The sequence below is a fragment of the Amorphotheca resinae genome, assembly GCF_003019875.1.
Source record: "Amorphotheca resinae ATCC 22711 unplaced genomic scaffold M430scaffold_5, whole genome shotgun sequence".
Lineage (NCBI taxonomy): Eukaryota > Fungi > Ascomycota > Leotiomycetes > Helotiales > Amorphothecaceae > Amorphotheca > Amorphotheca resinae.
In genome coordinates this window covers 1,352,349-1,367,883 of record NW_020194475.1, presented here as the reverse complement: position 1 = coordinate 1,367,883, position 15,535 = coordinate 1,352,349, and the positions used below count along the sequence as shown (strand labels likewise).

The following is a 15,535-nucleotide window of genomic DNA, read 5'->3' as shown; positions in this document are numbered from 1 at the left end:
CCTTCGAAGCCCTGATGTATCAACCCCATCAGATTTCGAAGGTCACGGCCCCTACAGGAAACAAGAAGTCGATATAAGCCATGGACCCGTATTGTCTATCGGGAGTAGCGCTGTGGCCTCTCCCGTTGGGCGCCGCGATGTTTTCATGAAGATTCCGGAGGCACGCGTTGGAACACAGCCAGCCAAATCTCCAAAAGGCTTTAGACCCTTTCGAAACACGGTCTCATATAACTTCATAGCTACTCCCAGTAACAGCTCATCCAGGAGATATTCTTCAGGTGCACTGGGTATGAAGCGTTTTTCGATAAAAGGAAGGGGTCCATTTATCGTCACAAGACATAATCCCATACCAGAGGAGATTGATATGAGCTTATTGGGCTCTACTCAGCAGATTGGGATGAGCTTTGCCAAGCAGAAGACCGCTTATAATACCGGAGATGAGGACGAGCAAGAGGATATGCCGTTGGTGTCACCAATGGCGAATGGCGCCTATGATATATCGTCGTTGCTTGGACCTACTAGCCCTCAGACTGATGCCCAGTTAAAGGAGGCTAATCGACAGGAAGCAAATGGCATACTTACTGGGGGGCTAGGAGTTGGTTGGAAGCCCAAAACGACTCTCACCATTACTGAGCTTTACGCGAGTGCACCCCAGCTACCACTTTCTCCCGTAGCTATATCTCGCAGAGTATCCAAAAAGCTACCATTTCGAAATTCCGGAATGGCAAGAGCATCAACTCTTTGGGAGTTGGGCCAAATTGAGGCCAATAAAAGGGGCGAGGCTATAGAAGTCATCATTGAAGAGGAGCACAGGCCAGAAGAAGAGCTCAATTCTCCGAAAATCGATATCAGCTCTATGGAAGGTGGCGGCGGTACCACGAAACTCGATCTCGATTACCATGTGGAAGACCAAAAGCAAATGTGGAAAGATAATTCTACATCTTCAAAAGTAGAAGTCTTCTATCCGCAGGGAAATTGGAAGCCATTCTGTATGCGATGGCCCTATCTCACTGCTCTCACCCTGATCTCGGTCACACTAGCAGTAGCCCAAGAGGTCATTTGCCGGCGGGGTGCTCTCTATACGTTCAATTCCCCTTCAGAACTCACCACCTGGCAGTACTTTACCTTCAAATACTTGCCAACTCTCGTCGCTGTCCTGTTTGGAATATTGTGGCAAGTTACCGATCTCGCAGTAAAGCGTCTAGAACCTTACTACCAACTGTCGAAGCAGGGAGGAGCGCTCGCAGCGGAGTCAATAAACGTTGACTATATCACGTTTTTCACTTTCTTTCGACCTTTCAAGGCCCTGAAGCTTAAACATTATGCGGTTGTCGTCTCTTCAATTGCAACTGTACTTGCCGTTTCTCTCGTTCCAACCCTGCAAGCTGCATCTATCAATCTTTCACCGGACCGAGCCACGCGGGATGCTTTTCCCCATGGCGAAAAGCAGATCGTAATCAATACCGTATGCTCTCGAATTTTGAGCGTCTTCTTGGTATTGACCGCCGCATTTGGTTGTGTCCTTATCTATCAACTTCAAACAAGACCCTCCGGCTTGGTTGGTGATGTCAAGGGTATCGCAGGTATTGCTGCGATGGCGAATAGGAGTCATATCTTGATGGATTTCAAGAATATGGACACAGCGTCTCCTGAAATGATCCATAATGCACTCAAGTCACATCGATATTCTCTTCGAAACTCATCATTAGCACCGGAAGACCATATACCTCTTACAAAAGAAGAAAAGGACAAATACGACTTTCAACAACGGCGCAATCAGAATCCACATCCACGTATGCTTCAACTCATAGCGGGGATCCCATTCATCATCGGAATGGTATTGTTAGTGGTCTTGATACCTATTCTCTTGTTCAACCAAACAGCAAATATCGTGACGGACAAGGTCCCCTTCCTTCTCACCGGTTTATCTGTGTGTATCAAGCTGGCATGGAGCACCCTCGAAACGGATGTTCGAATGATCGAACCCTTCTACATTCTCTCCAAAAGACACGCATCGCCTAAAGTGCTGACGCTGGACTACAGCTCCTTGGCGTTCGGCTGGATGCCCATACGTGCGTTCCTGAACGGACACTTCTTAGTCGGATTTGTAGGGCTCGGCTCTGTCCTTGCAGAGGTCCTCACTGTCTGTGCGACGAGTTTCGGCACCGTATCTGGAATGGATTTCGTATCCCGTCCTCCTGATCGTGGCCATTCTGGCCAAGGTACCCCAAAGAACAGTTCATCATATGCCGGGCCAGATGGAGACTCTGGCATCGATGCTGGCGAAGAGACATATTTTTCCTTTTGGGTATCGTTCATTCTCGCCCTTGCGATCCTTATTTTCCTCTGCCTGGTTGCAACATATGTGTACGTTAGACGTCGGCATCCCTTCCTACCTCGACAGCCCAATACCATTGCGTCAATCTTGGGCTTTATCCACCAGTCGAAGATGCTATATGACTTTGTAGGTACAGAGAAGTTGAATAATGATGATATGGTGGAGAGGCTCGTTGGGATTGGAAAAACTTACGGGTTAGGGTGGTTTACGGGAAGAGATGGGGAAATGCATTGTGGTGTTGATGAGGAAGAGTTGGCGAGTAATTATAAACATGGTGATGATGCGAGAAAGGCTACTATGCCGTGGACTACTAATTGGTCAGATTATTGATTTTTGCTTGTGTTTGACGGCAGTTGCACCTAGTATACCTAGGCGTTAAGGGTCTCTTTCTATTCTATACTAATAGATAGCTACCTATAGGCAGTGTTGTAGTTTAAAGGGGGGAGGGGGGGTAATTTTGTACCTAATGTAAATGCTGTGCCTTAGGTAAGATGTATATAAATAGCTGCAGTCGTCTCAAACGAACGACAAAGCGCCAACTTCACCACATACCGAAAACTCTCTCATCAATTCTACCACTGCTGTCGGCCACATTCGAAGACACATATTGGTTCTCCGTTTCACCTAGGAGAGGTATGGACATAGATCCAGGCTGGAAACCGTACGTACATTTCATGCGGCGCGAAAGATTGGTCAACTGCCCACCTCGTGCCCTGGCGCATGTCCGAGTTATTCAACCCGATGCCTGCTTAATGCTTGCAACAGAACGTCTCTCTCTATTGCCAAAAAGCATCGTAACACAAAGATGTGTTAAATTAGACCAATACGGGCGTATAGAAGTCTATATCCGCTCCTAAACCCACTACATACACCACAACTGAAGTTTTGCAATTTGGATCAGAGTCCAAAACAGAAGATACTCTTGCATCGACTGTACATAAAAGACTGCCATACCACTTCGTCGCCCCAGAATTTCAAGGCAAAAGAGCTTCCCGCAAAAGGCAGCACACGTCATGTGACAGACTAAAGGCTGTTCCCGTCGGCAGTATCCGCATCATGGCTGCCACAATCCAAAGTATTTCTTCTGGCCTTCCGGGTTCCTCTTCCTCTTTTATCATACCTTCGTCGTCTGAATTACTTTCGTCGTCTGAATTATTTTCGTCGTCTGAATTACCTTCGCCGTCGTCTGAATTACCTTCGCCGTCGTCTGAATTACCTTCGTCGTCGTCTGAATTACCTTCGTCGTCGTCTGGATTACCTTCGTCGTCTGAAATACCTTCGTCGTCTGAATTACCTTCTAGTGCTTAACAATACTTCCCCTACCAGTGAATATGGGCTCACGCGTAATTCTGCAGTTCTCGCCTTTAGAGGTAGAGTCAGTCTCCTCGCCACCACAACGTCAAATTCAGCCTTCGCTAGAGAAAAAGTGTCTTGTATGCACTACTTTCATCTTGTCCAAGCGGGCTGAAGTGGCGAACACACCATCAGGATCTCCAGGAAAGAAACGTAAAGGCGAGCCAGACCTAGTTCCAGGTATGAATCCCTTCCCAGATACTATAGATATGTTGATTGATAATCAAATAGTCTCCCACTTCGACATCAAACTAGGCGAACAGAGCAAAGCGACCACAGCTCTTCATGAAGCACTCGCAACATCAAAACGGATTGAGCTTGATCATCCATTCGTTGAAAATGGCCGGATTTGCGGTCCTATAAATCTCAACGACTTGTTGCATTTGTTCCCGACGACACGCGGCGTTAACGTCGGGTCTTTCGTAACCTTTTGGGTCCAAACCCTGCCCCCGAAACCTTGGCTGCTATCAATCGGAGGACTGCCGGTACATTTTTCGACTAGCAAGCATGATAGTTGCTTTGATCCAGGCGAAAGCGCCAAGGGCCCACGGATACTAAATCACATTAACCTTCAAAGCCAACGTTATTTCTCATACGACATCCTTCGAGAAGTCGTCGACGCCCTGCAAGGGATAAAAACCATCAAGCTAATAAGTGTTTTCTGGCTTACAGGTATATGGCAAATTACTATCGCCGAACGTGTAGACAGGAAAGTCTTACCATCCTTCATTTGCTCTAATGCCGCTTTCTACAAGTTTGCCTCAGAGATCGCTTATCCGGATCCGTCAGTACTGAGAGAAAAGGCACCACAAGGCACCGAGTTCGATAATTCCCTATATGTGACTTCACTAAATGCGCTACTTCGCCCTGGCATTATTCTGGGTTCATCAGCTGTACGCGGCGTTGGCGATAGCAAGCTATGTTACAAGCAGACCAGCTCCGGGATCCTCGTCAAAGATCAGCAAGGTTCTCTCTTCATTACAGTTGCGTCTCACGGCTTCGAAGATGATGGTCTGGTTTACCACCCGGATCCAGATACCGGTGTCATTATAGGTAAGATCGTAAAGGACCTCCCAGGGACAGGTATATCTCTCGCGAAGCTAAATCCGGGGCTTCGATACGTTAATGAGACCTTCAGAACGAGTGGCCACCCTCTCGGCATTCAAGTGGACGGAATTTCACCAGGCCATTCGCCTCAGCTTCGATCATTTGATACTATTTCGATGAACAATCCGTTCTCAGGTGATTGCGGTGGACTTGTCTTCGGGCTTGGTTGCATTATTCCGGAAGATAGTGATCACGACTATGTGCAACATCAGTGGATCATTTTAGAAGATGGGGACGAACCAGTTGACAAGAGTTGTGGCTCCCCAATAATCGATGCTAACGGACAAGTTGTAGGCTTGTTTAGGTACAAGATGCCGAATTCGCGCGATTGCTTTGCAGTTTCGGCTCAGACACTTTGGGATTATGGATATGAGATCTGTGTTGGAGAGCATACTTTTCAAGATAGAGATACTACTTGTGTAGTTAGCTAGTCCTCCTAGTGGGCCAGGCTTCCCGCTGATTTCCCTGATCATCATCCGAATAGTGGGCACTTTGTACAATACTCGGAGTTTGATGGAAGCTTGTTTTCCACTCTTTCTTTTGGAGTTTTTCCAACACGGCAGCCTGAGGCAGCACTTTACACTGTTATTGTTGCAACAATCTAGCTAGGTAGATAGGTTTCACTTAATTAAATCCATTTGTCTAGACAGCATTTCATCTAAACGAACTTTGTTGACCTTGTGCTACAGTGATACGCTACCTACTTGCTCGGTGTAGTTGTGCCTAGGTACGTAGTTGAGGTGTCGATAGTTTTAGTGCAAGTATATCTACTAGTGCAAGGCAAAGAGCTTTGCCTTCATAACCGCGGACCTCGATCCAGCCAGTCAATAATACGCTTTCCTTAGTCAGGAACGAATATTACTCGCAACATCTTCTCCTTCGCGCGGTCTCAATCCTCCCTCTCTGTACCCCTTCAACCATGGCGAAATTATCATCATCTGTACCGCGTCTTGCACTAAGCGTGCGTGGAGCTCTACGGCCCATACAGCGCAACCATGCGAGATGTTTCTCGGCCGCCACAAGGTATCGAACGGATGGTGTTTACCGAGAATTGACGGCGATGCGAACGCGAACTCCCTTCATTGAGGCATTCAGGAAGCAACAAGAAGATGCAAATGGGTCGAAGCCGGTGTCGACGGAGAAGGTCGAGAGAGACAGGAGCCCCAAAACCATGTCTGATAGTTTCCATCGAGTGGTCAGTCACATGACCGGAAGCACCTTGTATTGCTTTTGAAGGTAGTTGGCATCTGATGGAGACATAGATTTTACCATTGGCTCGAGACCCGTGGCTTTTGGATTCTTACATTACCTCTTCCGGGCATATCCGACTCGGTACTATCTTCATGGATCTAGATGCTCTGGCCGGTGTTGTTGCATACAAGCATACAGGCCCCTCGGTGATGACAGTTACTGCTGCGGTTGATCGTATAACTCTGCGACGTCCGCTGAGTCAAATCTGCGATTTGGAGCTCAGTGGCAAGGTGACCTTTGCAACGGGACGGAGTAGTATGGAGGTGTCGCTGCAGGTTGCAAAGGCACCCGAGGAAGGCAAGCCGGTCGAGGATAGTGATATCTTGATGACTTGTGCTTTCACCATGGTAAGTGCCACCACGCCGCTGAACGGTTCATCCTCCATGTGCTAAATCCATAAAGGTATCACTGGATCCAGCTACAAGGAAGCCTGTCTCAATCAGTCCTCTTATCACAAGGACTCCTGAGGAAAAGAAGCTCTTCCAAGAGGGGGAAGCGAACTACAACTTGAAGAAAGCCGAATCAAAGAAGGCCCTCCGGAAACAAGCGCCAAACGATGAAGAGTCTGATTTGATCCATACTCTCTGGCTCAAGCAAACTGACTACCACGGTACGAGTGCAGTTCCCCTTTCCTGCCCGTCTCATCGCTAACAATTCTAGACCCCAACACCAGCGCCCGAAAGCCCGACAACGCTCTCTGGATGGGATCCACCCAAATCCAAAGCGTGATGATCATGCAGCCGCAATACCGCAATCGCCACAACTTCATGATCTTCGGCGGTTTCCTCCTGAAATCCACCTTCGAGTTAGCATTCACGTGCGCCTCTGCCATCTCGCACAGCCGGCCCACGTTCATCGCGCTCGACCCCTCGACCTTCGAGAACCCCGTGCCCGTCGGCTCCGTGCTGTATCTGACGGCAACGGTGGCCTACACGGACTCGCCGATCGTGTCCTCGGGCGACGGCGACGCGAAGGTCTCGCCCGAAGGCAGCACGCGCATCCAAGTGCGCGTCGACTCCAAGATCCGCGACGTCGCGCACGGCGAGACGAAGCCGACGGGCCAGTTCAATTACACGTTTGAGGTGAAGAAGGATATCAAGATCATCCCGGAGAGCTACGACCAGTTCATGATGTATCTGGATGCGAGGAGGAGGAGCCACCGGGCAAATGCTAGCTTGGCGGGGAGCGGGAGTAAGATTGAGAGCGTCATGGAGTAGAGAAAGAGGTATGTAAGGTAGAGAGAGGTAGAGAGGGCAGTGGAGTAGGAAAAAGGGCTGTGTAAATTGTTGTAAAGTAGGTAGAGAGCATATTACGGAGTAGGGGCAGGATACAGGTGCTTTGAAACTTTCTGATTGTCACATAGATTCTTCCGCCCCGATGGTGGCCTCTTGGCGTCTATAGATGTGGAGGGCGTGGCATGACTAGGTCAATATTGTAACATGAGTCTTTGTATATATCAAAAGAAAGGCGCCGCCACCACAATTGGGGACCGCTGCATGGAATACCTACCTCCATACCTATTCCCGTGACGTCCAATCACGTGAAATCCTCTCACGTGATGAGCCTCAAAAATAGACAACACTTGCTCTGATCGGGTTAAGCAGCTTTAAGGTTCTTTTCGGTCGGCGCTGATACTGCCGAAGCTTCAGAGGCTGCTTCGGGTTTTGCGCTGACTGGCCAGTAGCGACCGAGGAGAATGACATTGAACATTGATCCAAGTTTTCCGGCACACACACGACGACACGCGCACACATGGTGGCGTTGAGCGGTTGTGCCAAGTTCCAATACGATACATATAACATACATACATGAGGATACGGGGTACATGTACATGTACTAATACCTAGGTACGTTAATAGGGAATGGCCGCTCCTCCGGGGCAACAAAAAGTTCAAAGCAACAGAGGGATTACGCGGTTTGCGCAGGAAGTGGAAACGGCAGCAGACCCACCCTGCGATCTGATACGATGCACCCTTCGTACATGCGCGGCGCTTGTTCCAGGTTGGCGAGACTACGAGGCAGGCTGTGCAAGGAGAAGAGGAAATTATGTTGTTGTTGTTGTTAAGGTATGTTACCCATATTTATTTATTTAGTATTAATACCTGGGTACTGCGTCGCATGATCGGTGGGAGGTGTTGCTCTGTACGTGCAATGATCGATCTTCTGAGACGAACGAGGTGATGGGGCTGGATGCCCCGGTTTGCCTGTCCGGGCATGATCAGCGAGGAGATGAGCATTGAGAAGGAAAGGAAGAAGGAAGGAAGGAAATAAGAGAAAATAAACATATACATAAGTAAGATGGGAAAAGACAGCAGAATGAAAAGCGAAGAGTAAGAAATATAAGCATCTGCCATCAGCATCCTTCGTATCATTCATTACCTGATGTACGATGTAAGATTACACCACCACAGTTCATTTACGCGTAGACTTTTAGTCCTGTAAAAGTGTATGTGTATTATATAATTTCGATTATATATATAGAATTTACCTACGTTTAGGCCCAGCCAGAAGCCCAGGCCAGCCAGGTCCGACCCCTTTGGTCGCCCGGCTCAGTGTCCGCCCAGCGTCCGGCCGGCTGTGTTTCTAGCATTTCATTCCTCTCTCTCTCGCTCTCCCGCCTCCACCACCTCCTCTCGTCATCCATCAAACCCGCTTTCCCCCTTACTGAAACCTCCTCCGCCCTTCTCTCCCCTCCTCCTCCTCCTCCTCCTCCCCCCCTCCCCCCTTCAATCCTCCGACAAACATATCAAAAAAAAACCACTCGTGGTCGACATCTCTCGTTTTCGACTCTCCCAACCACCCCCCCGTGAGCAGGACACCTCACGCCCACAATCGCTCGTTCCATTTCCCTCATCGTCGCCTTTTCGCTGCTGTCTCTCGCGATAACCCGCCTCCGACTTTCCACCCCAACAACATTTACGACCCGACTCTCGAGAGACCGCAGAGTGCACGACTATCATCAAATAATCATAACTTTTATTGCCGCGTTGCTTCGCTCATCTGGTGGAGGGGAAGATTCGTGTCAACCCCCGATTCACCAACGACGTCGTCGGTAGTCCCGGGACAACAACACCCTTTCCTCTGCGCCGCGAGCAGCAACCATCATCAAAACAACCGCCGCCATGAGGAATTCGATATTCCTCTCGCCCTTTGTCTTCCTGACATCCCTTCTCTCTTTCCTTTCAAGCGCCTCCGCCATCCGGTTAATCGAGACCAAGTCCCTGAATACCTGCCAGGCCAATTCGAGTTTGACAGCCAGTTTATTCAATGTCGTCTTCACACCAGATAACTTAACGCTCACATTCGACATCGTCGGTGTTTCTTCCATCCAGGGCAATGTGTCGTTCGGGATCCAGGTCTCGGCCTATGGTTACGTCTTCCTCCGGGAGACCCTCAACCCGTGTACTATGCCCAACCTGAGCGGCATGTGCCCCATGAGCACCGGGCAGATCGATATCTCGTCAGACCTTCAGCTCTCGCAGGACACCGTCAACAGGATCCCAGGCATTGCTTATGGAGTTCCGGATCTCGATGCTAATGTTAAGGTTCAAATCAACTCTACGACTCACCCAGATGTTAGTTTGGCCTGTGTTGAAGCCAACTTGTCGAACGGGAAGTCCGTGTATCAGAAGGGAGTGGGCTGGACGACTGCTGTGATCGCTGGTTTGGCTCTCGTCGCCTCCGCTGTGACCTCCGGCTTGGGACACTCGAACACCGCTGCCCACGTTGCTTCGAATGCACTGTCTCTGTTCGGTTACTTTCAAGCACAGGCAATTGTAGGCTTGACAGCGATTCCCCTCCCGCCAATCGTGCAATCCTGGACACAGAACTTCGACTGGAGTATGGGTATCATCGAGGTTGACTTCATGCAATCAATTGCGACATGGTACCAGAAGTCTACAGGAGGGACGCCGGCCACGCTTCTCAACAGTCTGACCACGACCTCTGTTCAAGTCGAAAAGAGATCGCTGGCTCAATTGGGGAAGCGATCTGTCGATACGACTATCAAGCTGCTGACTCGAGCCCATGAGCTGGCTACGCGGGACACCAGTCCTAGCACCTCTGGAACCTATATTGTCAAGGGCATGAAGCGAGTCGCATTTCGCGCCCAAATCGAATCTACGAATCTCTTTTTGACAGGTCTAATCTTCTTCATGATCTTCATTGTCTTCACCATTATCTGTGTGGCTCTCTTCAAGGGATACTGCGAGATGGCTGTCAGGGCGCGCTGGATGAAGAGTGACAAGTTCCAGGACTTCCGCAATGGATGGCTTACTGTTCTCAAGGGTATCATGTACCGCATGGTTCTGATCGGGTACCCGCAAATGATCATTCTCTGTTTGTGGGAATTTACGCAGGATGACTCCGCAGCCGAAATTGTCCTCGCCGTCTTCTTCTTCTTCGGTATGACCGGGACCTTGGCCTGGGCCGCAGCGAAAGTTATCCTCATCGCAAAGCGTTCAGTCCAGATGCACAACAATCCCGCCTACATTTTATACTCCGACCCATCTGCTCTGAACAAGTGGGGTTTCCTCTACGTCCACTTCAGAGCCACGGCCTACTACTTCATCCTGCCGGTCCTGGTGTACAATTTGATCAAGGGCATGTTCATTGCTTTTGGGCAGAACGCCGGGATCGTCCAGGCCATCGCACTTCTGATAATTGAGGCACTCGCGTTGATCGGATCTAGCGTTATTCGACCATGGATGGACAAGAGCACGAACACTTTCAACATCTCTATTTGTGCTATCAATCTGTTGAACGCCATCTTCCTCCTGGTCTTTACGGCCGTTTTTGACCAGCCGGGCCTGGTTACCGGTGTTATGGGCGTCGTACTTTTCATTATCAATGCGGTTTTCTCATTAATCCTCCTCATTCTTGTGTTGGTCGCCACCATCTACGCGTTCGTTCGAAAGAACCCAGATACTCGATACCAGCCGGTGGCCGACGATCGCGCTTCATTCATCAAGTCTCAGACCCAGTTAACGACTGAGCTGGATGCACTAGGCGCTACTGCTAGAGGCGATGTCAAGGGCGGGTACAAACACAATCTTGACCTCGATGACGACAATGAATCGTGGTCTTCAGATTCCATGAGGCACCCGACGAACCAACAACAGCCACCCTCCACATCCAACTCCTCTGGTATCTATAGGGAGCCGCCTCACTCGCCTGTCGACCCATCAGTACCGCTCTTCCCCGCTGGCAGCCGTGGAGCTCCTCCAAGTTACATGGACGATCCTCGGGCTATGTATCAAGGGGGTCAACCTGAGAGCCGGCCGAACAGCGATTTGCCATTGATGAGCAGATCCAACCTGGGCCCAACGGCCCCCTTCTCAAGGGACTCGGCAGCATCGTCGAATGCATCAGCATTTAGAGCCCAAAACAACGCCAGGTAAGAAATCCGTAGTTCATTTAGTGGATGTTGAAACTGACTGTCAATAGTCCTTGGCAACGCGGTGCTGGCTACGAACACTAATGACGGGGCTTGACTGGCGTTCTGCTCTACCGTATTTATTTGAAAAAGGGGGCTGGTGTTTGTTTTATTATTGCATATCCCGAATAGCAGCGGCGAAAGGCAGCTGACTGCGTGGAACGAGGATCATTTGTGCTTTGGACCCACGAGTCTGGATGGGTCCTGTATAAAGGCATAAAACCACGGATTTCGATCATCACATATTTGGCCCACATTGATGGCCTACACCACGGACCTCGTCCTATGTATCGAGGATCCACCACATACTACTAGTGTTGGAAACGAACCGCACACATTTTTCGTTGCGTTCCTGGGCTTGGATTGGGATGGGATCTGATCATTGTTCTGGTCGGATTGTCGGTACTCGGTGCATAGGTCAGCTTGAATTGCCGGAGATCTTCGCATCCGGCAGTGTGCTATATAATCAATCAAATTCTTTTTGAGGAAGCGGACATGGCCATTGAAGGCTAGTAGATGGTGTATGATAGCTTTTACTTACCTATTGATGATTGCCTTTTGCTTGTGATTGCGGTTCTGTGGACTCCAGCTATGTGAGTTTGTCTTTCAATATGTTCTGAAAGTTGCTTTTTAACCTTCTCCACGCTGGCTACGCCGCGGCGCTCGATTCCTGGTATACATTAATGGGTGTTTTATGATCCTGCCATAGTTGGCACGCTGGGCGATGGATGAACATAGTCGTTTCAATCAATCAAATGTCCTAATCATGGCTAATAGGCCAGCGTCGCTTTCTCAAATATCTAAAGCGCAGTTCCTCTCCTCCCCTCCCCTGAGCTCACTTGCAATACACGATCCCATTCAGCCCCCCTCTTCTCAATCCATAATTCCTCTCCCCGTCCAATTCTTAATATCGACTCACCTCGACTTTTGCGAGGACTAGTTATTCTTTCTTTCTGTATCTTACTAGGCAGCTCGGGGCCGTACCTAGCCAAGCTATCAAGGTATGCCCGCTTCCACAACCTTTCTCCCCCTACCTACGTCACGGATCCGAGTATTCATTTTTCTCCCAACCATCAATTCAATCTGCTTCTTGAGGATTTCCCAGACTTCCTCCTCCAATTTACTTTTCTTGATTCAAAATCCAAGAGAGAAAAAGGAACACAAAAACATCACACGATGCAGCAGCAGAACACAGCACCACACACCGCGATATCCCCGCAGCCCTCCTCTTCCTCCTCGCACTCGCACACAGAAAGCCCCTCCCCGCTTTCAAAAAAATGCATAATCCCAAGCCCCACCACAGAACAAGATCCTGAAGGCGCTCTCCGCGCGCTTCTCCATCTGCGCCGCAGCAAACATAACCAGATCGGCGTGCAACAACCGTATGATGATAGCATGACGATTATCAGGCCGAGCTGCGGGGATGAGAAGAATGATACGGTGTCGCCGGATGCGCGGCGGGAAAGGGAAAGGGAAAAAGGGGAGCAGTTACAGCAGATTGGGATGTCTGGGTCTGGGGGGGAACAGAGAGAGTTGTCGGTGTGGAAGGGTGGTATGGGAGGGGAGGGTGTGGTGGAAGGACGGGTGGTGGAAGGAGAGCTTGTGGAGGGAAGGGGGATGGTGGGCGTGGTGCTGCTAATGGTTGTGGTTGTGGTTTTGCTGATGGGATTGGGATTGGGAGTGTTGGGGTGGAGATGCTGGGTGAGGTGGAGGAAGAGGAGAGCAGGGAGGAGGATGATGCGGCCGTGGGATGAGAGAGTGGAGGAGGGCGTGCTGTTAGATGATATGTTTCGTGATTGAGTGATAGATAGATAGATAGATAGATAGGTAAGGTACCCAAGATCATTATCGCTGATGCTAGTAGGGCAGTGAAAAGAAAAGAATAAGGAGGGAGAGAGGTGGAAGGTACTTGTATGTAGAGCAGAGCAGAATCTATTTTATATCCCTGCAACTCCATGGGAATCGGGTCGTTTCCCCTAATCCAACTCCCGCTATGTTATGTCTACCTATCTACGGCCCTCCTTTTGTGCTTGCGCCCGAGATTCACGGGCTATTAGTATCTAGCACCCGTCTATCGACACCACCTCAGGGGCATTTTTTTATACAGTTTGCTCGAGCGAGAGAGAGAGAGCCTTATTATACAAGAATTTTTTTTTATCCCCCTTTTTCCGTAGGAAGCCATCCTATTATCCTAGGCACTCTTTGGCGAGTTCGCGGCGCGCTTGATAGCCTTCGCCTCCTTCGACGTCCTCTTCCCGATATCCCAGCCCCAGCCTCGCAGGACCTTGACCACCTTGGGCGTCAGCGCCGCGGTGAGAGGTACGCGGACGAAGATGAAGGATTTGTGGAGGGCGTATGCGAGGGCTAGTTGCGTGGCCAGGCCTGGACGGCGTCAGCTATTCCCATCACTAATCGCACAGTACCTTTTGCCTGTTGGATATGAGAAAAGAGAGGGGGGTACTGACTAGCTTTGCTTTTCTTCCCGGCTTCGTGCACGTCTTGGCTTGAATGGTCTGCGTGCTCGTCGGTCTCTTCTGCACCCGTCACCTGGCTCTTGGCTTTCTTCAGGGAGACACTCCAGTTGTGCCAGGTGTTTTTGACGGATTCAGGGATAAATTCCTTGACGTTTGACACGATCTGGTGTTCCCATTCTCCTATAAGCAGCAGTTAGTTATACGTCTGAGTTCTTGAAATGTACAAAAGGCTGATATAGTGTCAGGCAGGAGATATGTAGCAAAGGCGATGCACCCTGCGGCGAGCATAGGAAAATATAACATCTCCCACCGCCTGTATATGTAGAGCTATACCCCTGACACTTGTCTCCCCGCAAGGCTGAGTTGTCCCATCCTGTTCAGACGTCGTTTGTTCGAGGGAGATTATCTGATCTCCGCCATCTTCTTTCACACACCTCACAACTGTAGCTCTTGTTCCCTTCTATTGTAGCCGGCGCGACAACATCCCTCACATCCCATGCCCACGAGACCAAACACCTCTGCCCGCCACATATCCCAAAGAAAAATCCAGCTTACCAATCTTATCAGTTCCCAAATATCTAACCAACAAATAGCAGAATGGGAAATCCAGAGCGCTCAGAGCCAAGTATACACCCAATGCCGACCAGCCATACTCCCTAGACAGCTTCTTCATCCGCGCTCCAAGCGTCTGTGGTTCAGGTTCCGCGGCACCATTCGGGTTCGGTGTCGGCTTCCCATTCAGGCGTGCGCGAGAGCTGTGGAAGGATCGGAAAGAGGAGCGGAGTCTTTGGAGGAGCGAGGGTCGAGCATGGGAAGAGAAGGTGAAGGAGGTGAACGGTTTCCGGGATATGGGCGAACGGGTCCTGAACGTTCTCTGGATAATCGTGCGAGGTGTTCTGAAGAGGCGGGGTATAGAATGTGTCCGTAATCCAGGTCGGGCTGCCATGGAGAGCTGTATAGCTCCTCGTGCTCCAGTGGCTGGCATCGTGGTCTGTAGCATCTCCAGATAGGACAGTAGGTGGAATACGAAGCGGAAAGAAATAAAAGAGAATGGTCGCGTACAAATACAAGTTGGTGATGACCTCACGTAATCCTCTCTAGGCTTCTCCTATCCCCCGCCGTGAGAGCCTACTTTATTGTCCGGCTGCTTCTTGGACAATTCAGGTCTTATTTCGAGGTGTCGTGAGCTGTCCGACCTTTCCGACCCCAGCGTGATGTTTTCCTTCTCAGTTCCTGATCTCTCTCTGTGGTGCGCAAAGGATCAATTGTTCACCTGGCTTAGCAATATCAACGACGCGGGGTCCGGAGGCACGATTTACTATTATCGAGCGTGGTTGTCATGGTCTCGAGTCGACAAAATTATTTTGCGGCAACTTCTAGGCTCGCAATTGGACGAGGTGAGCTCCTGCACAGTGATGCCACTCGAAGCTTCGAATACTGTTTACGGCGTGCGACAAGAGCCGTCTACGAACCTTTCACCCTAAAGTTCTGCGGCTCTAATAACTCTATCTAAACATAACACAACCCCATACTGAGTGACGAGATTCTTGAACTCTGAAGAAGAATCATAATTCAAAC

The 15,535-nt window shown here is 49.8% G+C and overlaps 5 protein-coding genes across 5 annotated transcripts; 4 read left to right on the top strand and 1 right to left on the bottom strand.

Annotated features, from left to right (window-relative positions):
* The first annotated feature begins 1,449 nt into the window (after positions 1-1,449).
* Positions 1,450-2,844, top strand: M430DRAFT_34723 (hypothetical protein). Its single transcript, XM_024866604.1, has one exon. The coding sequence runs from the start codon at positions 1,595-1,597 to the stop codon at positions 2,666-2,668; it is 1,074 nt and encodes a 357-aa protein (XP_024721725.1). The 5' UTR covers positions 1,450-1,594; the 3' UTR covers positions 2,669-2,844.
* An 825-nt stretch (positions 2,845-3,669) lies between these two features.
* On the top strand, positions 3,670-5,229 carry M430DRAFT_27499 (hypothetical protein; the record flags this gene model as incomplete). The annotated part of the gene is made up of 2 exons (XM_024865633.1): positions 3,670-3,871; positions 3,923-5,229. 2 exons carry the CDS (start codon positions 3,670-3,672, stop codon positions 5,227-5,229), a joined length of 1,509 nt encoding a protein of 502 aa, XP_024721724.1.
* A 488-nt stretch (positions 5,230-5,717) lies between these two features.
* Positions 5,718-7,556, top strand: M430DRAFT_138952 (hypothetical protein; the record flags this gene model as incomplete). Its single annotated transcript, XM_024862585.1, has 4 exons — positions 5,718-5,993; positions 6,061-6,396; positions 6,452-6,659; positions 6,710-7,556. 4 exons carry the CDS (start codon positions 5,718-5,720, stop codon positions 7,264-7,266), a joined length of 1,377 nt encoding a protein of 458 aa, XP_024721723.1. The 3' UTR covers positions 7,267-7,556.
* A 1,497-nt stretch (positions 7,557-9,053) lies between these two features.
* M430DRAFT_234051 (hypothetical protein) lies at positions 9,054-11,638 on the top strand. Its single transcript, XM_024864895.1, has 2 exons — positions 9,054-11,444; positions 11,495-11,638. The coding sequence occupies exons 1-2, from the start codon at positions 9,172-9,174 to the stop codon at positions 11,526-11,528; spliced, it is 2,307 nt and encodes a 768-aa protein (XP_024721722.1). The 5' UTR covers positions 9,054-9,171; the 3' UTR covers positions 11,529-11,638.
* A 1,592-nt stretch (positions 11,639-13,230) lies between these two features.
* M430DRAFT_34719 (hypothetical protein) lies at positions 13,231-15,337 on the bottom strand. Its single transcript, XM_024866603.1, has 3 exons — positions 14,513-15,337; positions 13,949-14,137; positions 13,231-13,865 (listed from the first exon to the last, which is right to left on the bottom strand). The coding sequence occupies exons 1-3, from the start codon at positions 14,940-14,942 to the stop codon at positions 13,675-13,677; spliced, it is 810 nt and encodes a 269-aa protein (XP_024721721.1). The 5' UTR covers positions 14,943-15,337; the 3' UTR covers positions 13,231-13,674.
* Between the last annotated feature and the right edge of the window lie 198 nt (positions 15,338-15,535).

Coding starts and splice junctions, on each gene's coding strand:
- M430DRAFT_34723 (XM_024866604.1), top strand. CDS start 1,595: ATGGCGAATAGGAGTCATATCTTGATGGATTTCAAGAATATGGACACA.
- M430DRAFT_34719 (XM_024866603.1), bottom strand. CDS start 14,942: ATGCCAGCCACTGGAGCACGAGGAGCTATACAGCTCTCCATGGCAGCC. Junction 14,138..14,512: donor TTTGGGAACTGATAAGATTG/GTAAGCTGGATT, acceptor TGCTGCTTATAG/GAGAATGGGAACACCAGATC. Junction 13,866..13,948: donor CGGGAAGAAAAGCAAAGCTA/GTCAGTACCCCC, acceptor GACGCCGTCCAG/GCCTGGCCACGCAACTAGCC.
- M430DRAFT_234051 (XM_024864895.1), top strand. CDS start 9,172: ATGAGGAATTCGATATTCCTCTCGCCCTTTGTCTTCCTGACATCCCTT. Junction 11,445..11,494: donor AGAGCCCAAAACAACGCCAG/GTAAGAAATCCG, acceptor GACTGTCAATAG/TCCTTGGCAACGCGGTGCTG.